The sequence below is a fragment of the Tursiops truncatus genome, chromosome 6 (assembly GCF_011762595.2).
Source record: "Tursiops truncatus isolate mTurTru1 chromosome 6, mTurTru1.mat.Y, whole genome shotgun sequence".
NCBI classification, from domain to species: Eukaryota; Metazoa; Chordata; class Mammalia; order Artiodactyla; family Delphinidae; genus Tursiops; species Tursiops truncatus.
Genome location: NC_047039.1, coordinates 107,292,514 through 107,308,284, shown reverse-complemented (window position 1 = coordinate 107,308,284; position 15,771 = coordinate 107,292,514). Strand labels below are relative to the sequence as shown.

The following is a 15,771-nucleotide window of genomic DNA, read 5'->3' as shown; positions in this document are numbered from 1 at the left end:
TGATTATCGCTATAATTGGGTGGAATTGAGATAAAGTCAAGAAGCTGGCAGGATTAGAGAAGAGTGCATTGGCCACACAGCTCTCACAGAAGCTCTGAAGGATGCTGGCCACTGCTCACACCTCTTCAGGTACATTGTCATGAGTGCTCTTGTTGCTTCTAGCAAATATCCCCTTAGTAAGGAAATAAAATTGAGAAATAAAGAGATCAGCTACTCCTTTTTCAAAATTTGGGAGATCCAAAGAAAAGTGTGAGAGGATATACACCAAACAGCAAACAGTGGTTCTTCAAGGGAGGGTGGAAGTGGCGAAGTGGGGGAGCTTTCATGTTTTCCATCGATAAATTTCTGTACTGTTTGTCACAACGGGCAGGTGCACGCACTCTTGGGCGCTCAATAAATATTTGTGAATTAGCGAGTACAGTCATTTTGAGACATAAAAACTATATATAGTATAATCCTAATTTTATATAAAACATAACAAACATATATCAAAATGTGATACTATACGAATACTAGTTTCCTCTGTGATTGTAGGTGATATTTTCTTTATGCCTTTCGTGCATTTCTGTATTCTTCAAATGTTTGTCAGAAATGTGTATGACTTTTATTTTTTGCCTTTTACAAACTACACGTGGAGTTCATGGATTCTTTAGCAAAAAGCATGATTCATACATGGTGAATATGTAGATTAAAATGTAGATGTCTCCTTCTGCCCGCTCTCTGCCTCATCCCACCTTACACTTCCACGAACCTGCCCAAAGCAACTCCTGCCAACAGTCGGCAGTGAAACCTCTCAGCCTGCTTCCTTGCATTTACATCACCATGTTCAGGAATCAGCTGAGATGCCGTTACCTCAGAGAAACCCTCCCTGTTTGGTTAATGTATAAAACCTACCCCTGACCCCACATCACCTACCTTGTTTACTTTCCCCACAGCTATTGGGGCTGTCAACAGTACCGTGTTTATGTTTGCTTATTTACTTCCTTAGTTGGTCTTAGCCCACCAGATTGTAAACTCCATGAAGAAGGGACCTTGTCTTGTTCAGCAATCCCCAATGCCTCAAGTAGTACACGGTTCACCCACAGTCAGAGTTCAGTAAACATTTGTTGAATCAATGAATGAAGGAGAGGAATGAATGAATGAATACACATAGAAATCTGTGTTTATAAAAACAACTGGGATTATACTGTAAGTATTGCCCTGTGAATTACTTTTTTCTCAGTAAATACTATGTCGTGGAAATGTTTCCATGCCAGTAATGAGGTCTACCTCATTCTTTTTAATGGCATCATAGTATTTCATAGTTCATTCAATCAATACATAATTCACTTATTCAACCAACAAATATTTACTTTGTGTCCTCTATCTGCACAGTTCTAGGCTCTGAAGATACAGCAGTGAACAAAATTGAATAAGTCCCTGCTCTCATGGTGCTTACGTTCTAGTGGGGGCAACAGATAAAAACTGAATAAATGAAATCCATGTGTTAAGAAGATAAGCAAAGCAGTAAGAAGGGCAGTGGGTGAGAGGCAGGGTGTGCTATCTTAAACAGGTGACCAGGGAAGGCCTTGCTGAGCAGAGATACTAATCAAGTGAGGGTGTGACCCATGAGACACCTGGGAGGAGCATCCCTGCGGTGGGAAGAGCAGACTTCCTGAGGAGGTGGAAGAAGACGGAAGTCAGTGTGGTTAGTGCAGAGCAGAGGATGGAGAGGTGGCACCAGCCATACCACGCAGGCCCTCGTAGGGAGGACCTGGCCTGGCATGTTTGGATACTCTGTGAAAACTAGAAGAGAGGGCAAGAGAGGAAGCAGGGAAAAGAGCTGGAGAGCTGCAGAGTCCAGGCAGGAGACGGTGGGGCTGGTGTCGAGGGGCTCGAGCGGTGGTGGTGGAGGCATTGAGACGTGTCCATGGAATGTGCTGATGGATTAGATGGGGGGTGTGACAGAAGGAGAGGTGTCAAGGATGTTCCCGAGTTTGGCCTGAGCAACTGGACGAATGATACTGCCATTTACCGAGAGGCACAGTGTACACACACTCCACTCATTTACTCAACTGTCGATAGATAATATTTCGGATACTTCTCTATGTTAGTTATGGACTTGGAAGACCCAGCATATTTTTTTTTAAAGTGGGACAACAGGAAGTGGAAACATGCCAATAATATGGCATCTGTAAGTAGAGTGTGCTAATGAAGTACACTAGCTTTAACTGAATGAAAACAAAACCCTAATTCCTTACCCTGATCATGAGGTTAACATTCGAATATTTCCAAGCAGATTTAAGCAACTTGATTGTTTTTCTATCTTTATGGCTAGCTGCATAGAAAATTCTGAAATACACCCGAGAAAACATGTCAGTGGAGTCTTTCAGTGAAAAGAGATTCTCGCTGTGCAAATCCACAGAGAGGTGTGCCTGGGATAAAGGGCTGTGTTCCTGGTGAAGGGGAAGCTCATTTACAAATACGGAGGCGGAGCGGCACAACCAGGCATCTCGCGAGACTACTTACCTCTTGTTCTTCAAGAACCAGCAAGTCCTGTCAAATGAAGTTCGAAAAGTTATGTCCATGCTGAATGGTGGTCATTTTATGTTGACTTTCTGTGAAAGCCAAGCTTCAGTCTACTGACATTGACACCACTTTTCTCCCCTTCGAAGTGCTTAAAATATTCAAATTTAGCCCTACAGATTTTTATACAATACCTGGTCATTTAGGAAAGGCATATTATACCACAACTATCGGGAAACAAAGATGATGCACAGCAGTGGGAAGAAACACACAGATACCGAGGTTTCTCTAACCACTTAAAGCTAGCTTATCATATGCCGCTTCTGGGAAGATTTCGCCCGAGAAAAATGTTACACAGAAGGGCAGCAGAAACAGACAAATAATATTTTAAAACAGCATCAGCCACCTTCCCACTTTTGGTGGAAAGATGCCTTCTTTAGAGTGCAGGTGGTTTATTTTCTGTTTACCTTTTGGATCCAGTGTTTTGTAAGAGCTCTTTTCCCTACACCGGAAGCCTGTTGCTCAAGCCTTCCTAAGGGAGATCTACAGACACCTGATGACAGCAGGGGAACTCCTGCTGGTAAGTTGCACACACACACACACAGACACACACACACACACACACGGATGCTCACACCCACAGAGGATGGAGGGAAAGCTCATGAATGAAAGGGAGAGTGTGAAAGTGTCTTTTATTTGGTGAAAAACAGGCATAGAGTTATGATATAAATAGGCAGAAGGTTGCTGTATCTCGTTTTCTTGTCCTGTCTCATTTTGTGGGAGAGAGAAAGCAGATAAGGATGGCCAGGCAGGGGTGACCTCTCTGGGCAGAGGGATCTGCTCAGCAGCAAGACGCAGAAGGAAGCATCCAAAAGCCTCGTGGGTTTAGGCGCCAGTGTCTGGGGGTCCAGGCTCCAAGGAGGAAGGGATTGAGTATGATAACTGGTACAAATTAAGTAATAAGGGCACACTGGTACTGAATTTATAATTCTAATTTGTTTTTAAGGTGGCTATAAGGAACTACCATTAAGCACATTATGGCTTAAAGTTGCTTAAAGTTTAACCTAACACATCCATTTTTGCCTCAGTTCCTTCTGGGGTTGAGTCAGGGTACAAATACTATTTTAAAAATTAAATTAGAACAAAAGACATGGGAATTCACAATTCTATACATTTCTGGTAAGCTAAGTTGAGAGCCAGGAACTTATTATAAAAGCTAACTGTATCGTGAAGGTATGTACACAAAGATCGCTCACGCTTCCATCCATCCTTCTCATACTGCCTGAATTATTTCCCTGAAAAGCGGATTTAAGCATGATGCTCCTTTGCTTAAAGATTCTACTGGCTCCCCGCTGTCTCCTGGATAGAGTCCAACCTGCCTCTCCAGCCTCTTCCTGTGTCACCCCACCTGGCATGCCAACTCCTCGAAGCTCAGCTCTAACACACAACTGTCACACCATTAGTGATGGCTGTGTTTATGCGTTTCAAGGGGATGATTTCAAAGCGAAATTGATTGCAAGTGCAAGACAAAAGTTTGGCTGACATTTTTCTGATGGACTGTTACCTAGTTTATGACTCTAAATTTTTTTTCTCCCAAGGCGGACTGCTTTCCCTTAACAGTAAGTCCTAGGACAGCTTTCGGGACATCTTCTATCCTCTGCATTTCTGAAAATGACAGACTCCCAGCCTCTATCTTAGACTGACTGCATCAGAATGTCGGGTGGGAGGTTCGCCATGATGAGAACCGCTGGTGATTCTGGTTGGGATCCTAGGCTAAGAATCACTGATGATTTGTCAGTTCTAACACTGTGATCAAATTTATACAATTATGAAGCACAAAATTCTCTGTTACCTTTTGTATCTCAGGATGAAAAATTTCCCTGGGGCCTTTCTCGAATTTGTCCAGATTCATGGCACTGAAATAGAATGGACAGAGTGAGCCGCAGTGTGGTGGAGACTTAATAATGTGGAGCCAGTCTCAGGTCTTCAGGAAAGCTAAGTATCATCTCCTAGAAAATCACAGCTGGATTCCCTGAAGGGCCACAGGAGGTGCAAACCAACAAGGAGTGATCAATGAAGGAACATATGCGAGTAGCCAACCGCAGTGACTGCACCCTGAGCACACTCACAGAGTAAGAGAGGGAGGGGGGAATTGAGAGCATCTGTTTCAGGCAACCTTGACTAATCGCCACGATGCTTACTTTTATTTACTAAAAAAGTGATTCACTGACATTTACACAGCAATTAATGATGAAATGTAACTAAGATGACCTGACGTGTCTTTCTTCCTTTGGCAATTCCTCTCCCATTTAGGGCAAAAGGCTGTCCTTAGCAGGATTGTTCTTTTATGTTTTGCTTTGGACAAGCAACGTGAATTTCCTTGAGCTAAGTTCCCCTAGAGGTAAAACAAGGAAATTGGACTAGACGTTGTCTAAGGCCTCTTTCAGCAAGAATCCTCATATTTGTAAATGAAAGGTAAAGATAATAGCTAATATTTACAGAGTATTTACTATATGCCAGGCATCCTGCTAAATGCTTTACATGGATTATCTCATTTAATCTCTATGAGGCAAGTACTATTTTATCCCCATTTTAAGGATGAGTAAATTGAGGCTCAGAAGTTAAAGAAATAGTCCAGGATAACAACGCTGTGAAGTAGTGGAGCCATGATGTGAACTCAGGCTTATCTGACTCCATAGTATTTATATTTTAATTTCTTTTTCAGTTTCCAAGTTCATGATTGTAACAAACAGACATAAAGTATCTTCTTCTGGGCTTCCCTGGTGGCGCAGTGGTTGAGAATCCACCTGCCGATGCAGGGGACACGGGTTCGTGCCCCAGTCCGGGAAGATCCCACATGCCGCGGAGCGGCTGGGCCCGTGAGCCATGGCCGCTGAGCCTACGCGTCCAGAGCCTGTGCTCCGCAACAGGAGAGGCCACAACAGCGAGAGGCCCGCATACCGCCAAAAAAAAAATATATATATATATATATATATATGGGTTTTTTTTTTTCTTCTATTGGCAGCAACTGTAGACGTTTTAATCTTCGCATCTTTAAAAATACTCTCTTGCTGCAGCTTCCTCTGGCTATAAGTGGAGGACTGAAAAGTGAAGGCCTACTCAGACAATTAAATGAAATTACAACTCAGTGAAATCCCTGGTCTTTAAATATACAGAAGAAAGGAGCTGGAGAAACTTCATTTTAGAAGAAGAAGAAGAAAAAAGGATTCACAGAAATTTAAGCCCATATAATTCAAACTATTGCTCTCAAAGCAAGTTAAGATTTAGAAGCAGCAAGATACTTCTGTGCTCAAGAAAAAGGTTAACCTCTGCACTGATGCCCTCTTAGCTCGGGCTTCAGACTGGCCAGGAGAAAGATCATGGGGCCTGGGGAGAAGGTCTGCAATCTGAAGACGAAGTCAAGCTTGAACGTGAGATATGAAATGTTTTACTTCTTAATCCTTGGACCCTTTCATCAGCCAATTGCAATCCCTAACTGACAGTCAAGTTTGTCACTCTAACAGACATTCTGGCAAGTACGAGTCGTGGGTGGGAACATCAAAAACACCACCTCCTGCCACCACCTAGTTGCAGATAAATAAAGACTAAATCACCAGGCCACCAGGATAAGGTCTCAGACTCACACAGGATGGCATTAGTGATTGACAGCCCAAGCCCTGGCATCACACGAACCCAGGTTTAATTCCCAGCTCTGTGGTTTACCAGCTGTGAGATCTTTGTCAAATCTCTTCAACTCTCTGAGGCTCCGACTCCTCCTATGCGGAGTGGTGGTAGTAATAGATCTACTTTATGGAGCTGATTTAAAGATTCCCCAAGAGAATGCTTGTCACGCGTTTAGCACAGCACCTAACGAACAGAAGCTACTGTTACTATGATGTAACATCTTAGCTGGTGACAGAGCAACAGGCCGACCGACCTGCGTGGGGGCATTCCCGAGGGGAGGCTGCCACCCGACATGGGGGAGAGATGAGAGGGAGGTGGAAAGATGGGAGCACGAGAGGCAGCTGAGCACCAAGCAGCGAGCGGTTCGTTCCATTCATTTAACTTTCTGTTGGTTAAGAATAAGCACGTTCTTCTCAGAGAAGCATTTGCTGACATCTGAGTTCTATTTCAAACCAGAAAAATGAAAGGAAAAAAATTTCTTGATTTTCTTTACGAAACCAAAATATTTGCCTGCGTGCCGGAAAAAAGAAGCAGGTGACGCATGCAGAACACAAATGCTTGAGAGCAAAGCTCGGAACCAGCCGGACCTGGACTTGCGCCTCAGTCCTACTATACACAAGCAGTGTGATCTTGGCTTTGTCCTTCCGGGCCCCTATTTCCTCATCCATAAAATGGGGACAATAACACTATCTGTCCTATAGGGCTGCTGTGAAGATTCAGTGAGGTAATGCATGTCGAGAGCTTAGCAAAATGTTGAGTATAACGCCAAGGTCCAAGGAAATAGCAAGCTGACATCAGAATGATCACAGGAAAAAACTCATTTATGGGTGCCAGGTGTTGGGTTTCTGCTCATTCGTACTCACCTTAAGATGGACTTCACAGAGAGCGTTTTTGTGGGGCTGTAGGGAAGGCATATTTTCTGGGTACCCTGGAAAGTCAAAACAGCAAACCAGTGAGAAGTCTGGCAATTTCCATCTCTGAGAGAGTCTTACCTGGTCATTTAAAAGAAACCCATATCCAGTCTTTCTCATTTTTCTTCATATACATAAATACATTTTATGTTAGAAAAACTCTTACTGAGGTTCGACAGCATCTTCCACCATTCCCCCCTACGTGGCATCTACGCTTTTCTTTTCTTTTTTTTTTTTTGCATTGGGTCTTCGTTGCTGTGCATGGGCTTTTCTCTAGTTGCGGTGAGCGGGGGCTACTCTTCGTTGCTGTGTGCAGACTTTTCATTGTGGTGGCTTCTCTTGTTATGGAGCACAGGTTCTAGGTGCGTGGGCTTCAGTAGTTGTGGCATGCAGGCTCAGTAGTTGTGGCACACGGGCTTAGTTACTCCTTGGCATGTGGGATCTTCCCGGACCAGGGATCGAACCCTTGTCCCCTGCATTGGCAGGCGGACTCTTAACCACTGTGCCTCCAGAGAAGTCCCGGCATTTACGCTTTAAGCATTATTCTTCAGCGTCTGGACTGCTGGGTCCGCGCTGTCTCAGATGCTGTGATGAGCAGATGAGCCGTCTGAACCAGAGGAGAAGGGGGTTTGGTCTCTGAGCCAAGAATTGGATCAGCCTCAAAGATCAGAAGAAGAAAACTGTCTCCACACATTCAACGGGACCCAAATGTGATTCCTCCAGGTCAAAGAGTTTTTAAACTAGAAATCACCCGATTCTTTCAGAGAAGTTTTCATAATGTGTACTTTTATATTTGTCTGTGTTTACTTATTTAAAGTCTGTTTCTTCCTCTCTGCATGAGTACCCATTGTGACCAACTCATAGGAAGTACTCAATCAATACTGGCTGAACGAAAGGGAATGAAGGAAGGATTGCCTGATGGCTCAGTCCCACGCCTGAGCACCCAGGAGAGACGAGGGCTAGTCTCTTTTACAATCTCCAAGAAAGAAACAATACAGATTTATAATTCACAAAGGATTTATACTACATACTTATTTAGCAAAAGAGATTATGATGCAGTCCACGTATAAAATTCCCTTTCTAACTATGACTAATAATAACATCGGCAGCACAAACAGCTAGAGAAGGGAAAGGACATTCCTTGTAGGAATCAGGCAAGTTTGTTCGTGTTTTCGGGACACATCTGCAAACTCATGTGTCTGAGCCCTGACCAATGGCACGGAGTGGAGTTCCCCAAACTTTTCAAGCCCATGATCTCTTTTGGCAAACTAAACTTTCACACCCAGGGCCCTGGAGAACTGGGTATTCTCACCCCTACTCCAGGCTGGGGATGAGTATGTCTTCCCAGTTATGTGTCAGAAGTTGCACTAGGTAGAGCCCTTCTTTTGGATTCTCTACTAGCCAAGGAAATTAGGTTGAGCTTTTTCTTTTTCTTTTTTTTTGTAGTTTGCATTAAGTAGATTAAAAAAAAATTCTACATATAAATATTATGATAGGAATATGCATTTTCAAATTCCACATGACCCACCCACTGAAACCTGAGTTAGTCCTGTGGCCTTGCTTTTTCACCAGCCCCAGCTTACCTCATACTGTGGTCACCTGTGTGGGATGCCAACCCATCTAGAACAGGGTCTTGAATCTGACCTTCTTGCTTGTCTACCTTTTCTTCTCACCAAACACACCAAAGGCAGCTTTTAAGAGAAGACCGGGGCAGCTTTGGGGGGAATGTATGGAATGCGCGAGGGAGGATCAGCCCTGCCTGGGTGCTGGTATCATCGTCACAAGCTGCTGAAATGAATGTGAAACCCAGGGCTCTTGGGATTGTGGATCTGTATTTTTCACTATAAAGGGGTAAAGCTCTTCCTCCCCGTCATTTTTTTTTTTGTGGCTTTCCAGGGTTGCTGTTCTAGAAAAAACACCTTCCAGTTCTCTGTTTTCAGTGGAACCAAAAAACGCACAGGGAGAGTCAAGTACACGTGCATATCAAGCAACACTAGGTGAGCAGAGCAGGACACAGAAGTGCACGTCCACATTACCCCATTTAGCGCGCGCGCGCGTGTGTGTGTGTTTACGGACAGATGTCGAGAAGGACACTGCAGTGATTATCACTGGGTAGTTGGATTTTTTTTTTTTTTTTTTTGATCCTCTTCTTTTTCACTTGCTGTATTGTCTGGATGGAATTTTTACAAGTGTGAGTCATTTTTTCTCTTTGGGTTTAGAAGGAACACAGCCAGAGATGTGCAAGACAGTTTCTAGCAGGGTTTATACGTTTAGCTGTGTTTCTGTTTAATGAGAGAATGTGAGCTCACGGGAGGAGGGAGGGAGCGCTGAGTCACCTGCATTGTTGGATTCCCCACAGCCTCCAGCGCTGGCTTTGGGCCAACAGGGGCTCAATAACTGACCCTGACGCCGATGTTCTGCTTTGATGTGTTCATCTCCTCACTGCCCTTCAGTGGGCAGCAAACACCTACCCAGCCCTGCACATAATTTAGGGCCAAGAGAAGAGGCTCTGGATTTGGGCATTGGCACTTCTCAGAAGAAGGGGATTAATGCTCCTTCTGCCCACCTCATGCTGCCTCCACGGTGGTCCTGGGTCTCAATCCCACCTCCCTGACTTCTCTCACCATCCAAGAGTCATCCCCAGAAGGCTCCTGTTTCTCTTGTATTTCCTGTTCCTTCTGTCTGGAACGTCCCCCCACCCCTCCCCCTACTCTCTATGTGGCTGGTTCCCTTTCATCCTGTGGGTCTTTTTCAATGTCACCTCCTCAGGAAGCGTTCCCTGGACGATCTCACTTTGGCAGGCCTCCGTATCGTTAGTTCTCTGTCTTTGTTTCCTCCAGAGTGCTCATCACAATTTATAACGTAATACAGACAATATCTTTGGAAATTAAAATAAGTAAAACTTCCCCTTGCCTTTGCCTCACTCTTCCTGCCCCAGTACCTGGCAACTGTCCCAGGTGAGGAGGTGAAGTGACTGTTTTCTGAAGGAAGAAGATAGGACTGAGAAAATCTCTTCCAGAGGGAGGTAGCAGAAGTGCGACACGGACCCTTGCCTCGGTGGAAGGAAGGAAGAGGAAGACAGGGAAGCTAAGGGGTTAGGTGCTGGGGCCCTTGACGCCTCCGTTCCGAGGGCAGCCCTTGATAGGGGTAGGGGTGGGGAAGCACATCAAGGTAAGACCTGGAGGCACCTGGACTAGAGGCTCACTTCCCAGGCATGGCCTTCCAGAGGAGTCCTGAAGTCCAGGTAGAGCCTGTCTGAACACAGTGAGGGGCAGTAACTCAGTAGCTTCCAGCAAGGATGGCCAGCAAGATTAGAGACCCGAGCCTAAGGCGACGCTCCCACCTCCTCCCGTCTGACCCAGGGCTGAGAGAGTGCAGCACTTCCGAGAGGCTCGGTAACCGGCAGAGACCTGGGATCAGGTGAGAGCGTTCACATGTGCAGTGACTTCACTACACGGAGCAAACGGCTGGGACACGGACTTCAGGGACAGGTGCTCTTCAGTGACCCCCCCAAAAGCCGGAGGAGACCAGTTACACCTCAGTGGTTGCTTCTCCACAGCAGAAACCAGAAAGAACCCAGAGGGCCCCATGTGGATCCCAGGTCCTCCTCTCCCACCACCATGAGGCCTCAGAGACCCTCTCTTCACATACCCAAACATTTACTTCAGGAGAAACAGGGCTAGGGAACTGAAATCGGAAAGGCTGATTATTTGTCCAAAAGGGACAGAGTCATCCGAAGAGAATATTTAAGCCAGAAGAGACTGGAATACTGTAATAGGCAAACATAAGAAAAATAAGTAAAAAAAAATGGAGGGGGCCAGAAAACAGCCTTCCTGGTGCAGAAGGTAAGAGGCTTTGGACGAAGGCACCAGCCCTTCTCAGTAGGTGACTAAGGAGAAGAGATGATCATGCACTTGGGGAAAACTGGCACCCGTTCTCCAGCATTACCTTCTAAAACTGACGCTTAAACTTGCTTCAAGGACAGCCATGCTGATGGCAAGACTGACCCCAACTGCAGTGGCATGCGGAGAGGGGTAAGGCCAAAACTTGTCTGCAGGAAATAATTCACGAGTAAGACCTAACTATTTTAGATCAGATTTTTACCTTAAACCTGCTTAAAGAAAGAAAAATTTCTGAAACATAACATAGAAGTTTATATAAATAGAGGTAGCAGAGCACACTGGTTAAGTTGGACTTCAATTCATTAATTATTAAGCATTTCATGAATTCATTCAACAGATATTTATCGAGCTCCTTCTATGTCCCAGGCACTGGGCTTGCTGGTGGGGATACTGAGGACAAAGCAGTTATGTCCCCTCCTTTCATGGAGCTCACAGGAAAGGGAGAGTGAAAGCATGAGTCAAAGAATTACATATAGAATTAGTTATGTACAGTGGTGACAGCTCAGCATGCAGTCCTGGGTTCTGTCTGGTCTGCCATCTCCCTCAGTCATGTCATTTAAGTTCCCTAAACTATAATAACACCTAAGCATTTGGAGGACTTACCTGGCATACAGTAAGTGCTCAATAAATGTTAGATTTTATTGTTATTACTAGCACTAGTTTTAATCATCACAAAAAGTTCCTAGCCACAGTTTATTCTGTAGTGGTTCCTGGAAATTCTTTCTGGGCTTTTTGAAGTTGCTACTTTATTGCTATATAGGTATGCATGCATGCAAATGTGTGTGTATGTATGTGTGTATAAAAAATTACTGTTCCTTATGGGGATATATGTATATGTATAGCTGATTCACTTTGTTATAAAGCAGAAACTAACATACCATTATAAAGTAATTATACTCCAATAAAGATGTTTAAAATTAAAAAAATTTAAAAAAATTTTTTTAAATTATTGTTCTTTTAAGTTTCTGCTAATTTCTTTTCCAAAAAGAGCTACATAGCAATTTTTTCCTTTTTTTTTTTTACTGTACGCGAGCCTCTCACTGCTGTGGCCTCTCCCCTTGCGGAGCACAGGCTCCGGACGCGCAGGCTCAGCGGCCATGGCTCACGGGCCCAGCCGCTCCGCGGCACGTGGGATCTTCCCAGACCGGGGCATGAACCCATGTCCGCTGCATCGGCAGGCGGACTGTCAACCACTGCGCCACCAGGGAAGCCCTGCATGCCAGGAGAGGCCACAGCAGTGAGAGGCCCACATGCCGCAAAAAAAAAAACAAAAAAAAAAACAGCATGCAGAGAGGGCAGACAGCAGAAGCAAGAAGAACTACAATCCTGCAGGCTGTGGAACAAAAACCACATTCACAGAAAGATAGACAAGATGAAAAGGCAGAGGGCTATGTACCAGATGAAGTAACAAGATAAAACCCCAGAAAAACAACTAAATGAAGTGGAGATAGGCAACCTTCCAGAAAAGGAATTCAGAATAATGATAGTGAAGATGATCCAGGACCTTGGAAAAAGAATGGAGGCAAAGGTCGAGAGATGCAAGAAATGTTTAACAAAGACCTAGCAGAAGTAAAGAACAAACAAACAGAGATGAACAATACAATAACTGAAATGAAAACTACACTAGAAAGAATCAGTAGCAGAATAACTGAGGCAGAAGAACGCATAAGTGACCTGGAAGACAGAATGGTGGAATTCACTGCTGCGGAACAGAATAAAGAAAAAGGAATGAAAAGAAACGAATACAGCCTAAGAGACCTCTGGGACAACATTAAACGGAACAACATTCACATTATAGGGGTCCCAGAAGGAGAAGAGAGAGAGAAAGGACCTGAGAAAATACTTGAAGAGATTATAGTCAAAAACTTCCCTAACATGGGAAAGGAAATAGCCACCCAAGTCCAGGAAGTGCAGCAAATCCCATACAGGATAAACCCAAGGAGAAACATGCCAAGACACAAAGTAATCAAACTGACAAAAATTAAAGACAAAGAAAAATTATTGAAAGCAGCAAGGGAAAAACGACAAATGACATACAAGGGAACTCCCATAAGGTTAACAGCTGATTTCTCAGCAGATACTCTACAAGCCAGAGGGGAGTGGCATGATATACTTAAAGTGATGAAAGGGAAGAACCTACAACCAAGATTACTCTACCCGGCAAGGATCTCATTCAGATTCGATGGAGAAATCAAAAGCTTTACAGACAAGCAAAAGCTCAGAGAATTCAGCACCACCAAACCAGCTCTACAACAAATGCTAAAGGAACTTCTCTAAGTGGGAAACACAAGAGAAGAAAAGGACCTACAAAAACAAACGCAAAACAATTAAGAAAATGGTCACAGGAACATACATATCAATAACTACCTTAAACGTGAATGGATTAAATGCTCCAACCAAAAGACACAGGCTTGCTGAATGGATACAAAAACAAGACCCATATATATACTGTCTACAAGAGACCCACTTCAGACCTAGGGACATGTATGTAACTGAAAGGACTGAAAGTGAGGGGATGGAAAAAGATATCCCATGCAAATGGAAATCAAAAGAAAGCTGGAGTAGCCATACTCATATCAGATAAAATAGACTTTAAAATAAAGAATGTTACAAGAGACAAGGAAGACACTACATAATGATCAAGGGATCAATCCAAGAAGAAGATGTAACAATTATAAATATATATGCACCCAACATAGGAGCACCTCAATACATAAGGCAACTGCTAACAGCTATAAAAGAGGAAATTGACAGAAACACAATAATAGTGGGGGACTTTAACACCTCACTTACACCAATGGACAGATCATCCAAAATGAAATTAAACAGGGAAACAGAAGCTTTAAATGACACAACAGACCAGATAGATTTAATTGATATTTATAGGACATTCCATCCAAAAACAGCAGATTACACTTTCTTCTCAAGTGCACATGGAACATTCTCCAGGACAGATCACATCTTGGGTCACAAATCAAGCCTCAGTAAATTTAAGAAAATTGAAATTATATCAAGCATCTTTTCTGACCACAACGCTATAAGATTAGAAATGAATTACAGGGGAAAAAAACGTAAAAAACACAAACACATGGAAGCTAAACAATACGTTACTAAGTAACCAAGAGATCACTGAAGAAATCAAAGAGGAAATCAAAAAATACCTAGAGACAAATGACAATGAAAACACGATGATCCAAAACCTACGGGATGTAGCAAAAGCAGTTCTAAGAGGGAAGTTTATAGCTATACAAGCCTACCTCAAGAAACAAGAAAAATCTCAAATAAACAATCTAACCTTACACCTAAAGGAATTAGAGAAAGAAGAACAAACAAAACCCAAAGTTAGCAGAAGGAAAGAAATCAAAGAAACAGAGCAGAAATAAATGAAATAGAAACAAAGAAAACAAAGCAAAGATCAATAAAATTAAAAGCTGGTTCTTTGAGAAGATAAACAAAACTGATAAACCATTAGCCAGACTCATCAAGAAAAAGAGGGAGAGGACTCACTCAGATCAATAAAATTAGAAATGAAAAAGGGGAAGTTACAACAGACATCGCAGAAATACAAAGCATCCTAAGAGACTACTACAAGCAACTCTATGCCAATAAAATGGACAACCTGGAAGAAATGGACAAATTCTTAGAAAGGTATAAACTTCCAAGACTGAACCAGGAAGAAAAAGAAAATATGAACAGACCAATCACAAGTAATGAAATTGAAACTGTGATTAAAAATCTTCCAACAAACAAAAGTCCAGGACCAGGTGGCTTCACAGGTGAATTCTATCAAACATTTAGAGAAGAGCTAACACCCATCCTTCTCAAACTCGTCCAAAAAATTGTGGAGGAAAGAACACTACCAAACTCATTCTATGAGGCCACCATCACCCTGATACCAAAATCAGACAAAGATACTACAAAAAAACAAAATTACAGACCAATATTACTGATGAATATAGATGCAAAAATCCTCAACAAAATACTAGCAAACAGAATGCAACAACACATTAAAAGGATCATACACCATGATCAAGTGGGATTTATCCCAGGGATGCAAGGATTCTTCAATATATGCAAATCAATCAATGTGATGCACCATATTAACAAATTGAAGAATAAAAACCATACGATCAGTTAAATAGATGCAGAAAGAGCTTTTGACAAAATTCAACACCAATTTATGATAAAAACTCTCCAGAAAGTGGGCACAGAGGGAACCTACCTCAACATAATAAAGGCCATATACGACAAACCCACAGCAAACATCATTCTCAATGGTGAAAAACTTAAAGCATTTCCTCTAAGATCAGGAAAAAGACAAAGGTGTCCACTCTCACCACTATTATTCAACATAGTTTTGGAAGTCCTAGCCATGGCAATCAGAGAAGAAAAAGAAATAAAAGCAATACAAATTGAAATAGAAGAAGTAAAACTCACTGTTTGGAGATGACATGATTCTATACATAGAGAATACTAAAGATGCCACCAGAAAACTACTAGAGCTAATCAATGAATTTGGTAAAGTTGCAGGATACAGAATTAATGCACAGAAATCTCTTGCATTCCTATACACTAATGATGAAAAATCTGAAAGAGAAATTAAGGAAACACTCCCAGTTACCATTGCAATGAAAAGAATAAAATATCTAGGGATAAACCTACCTAGGGAGACAAAAGACCTGTATGCAGAAAACTATAAGACATGGGTGAAAGAAATTAAAGATGATACCAACAGATGGAGAGATATACCATGTTCTTGGATTGGAAGA

The 15,771-nt window shown here is 42.8% G+C and overlaps 1 protein-coding gene across 1 annotated transcript in view; it reads right to left on the bottom strand.

Moving 5' to 3' along the window:
- GARNL3 (GTPase activating Rap/RanGAP domain like 3) overlaps window positions 1-15,771 on the bottom strand; it is a 153,684-nt gene that overhangs the window by 52,140 nt on the left and 85,773 nt on the right. Inside the window, exons 7-9 of the mRNA XM_019949205.3 lie at window positions 7,053-7,117; window positions 4,358-4,421; window positions 2,509-2,535 (exon numbers count right to left, since the gene is read on the bottom strand). Coding sequence (XP_019804764.2) covers window positions 2,509-2,535; window positions 4,358-4,421; window positions 7,053-7,117 — 156 coding nt within the window. The remainder of the gene's footprint in view (window positions 1-2,508; window positions 2,536-4,357; window positions 4,422-7,052; window positions 7,118-15,771) is intronic.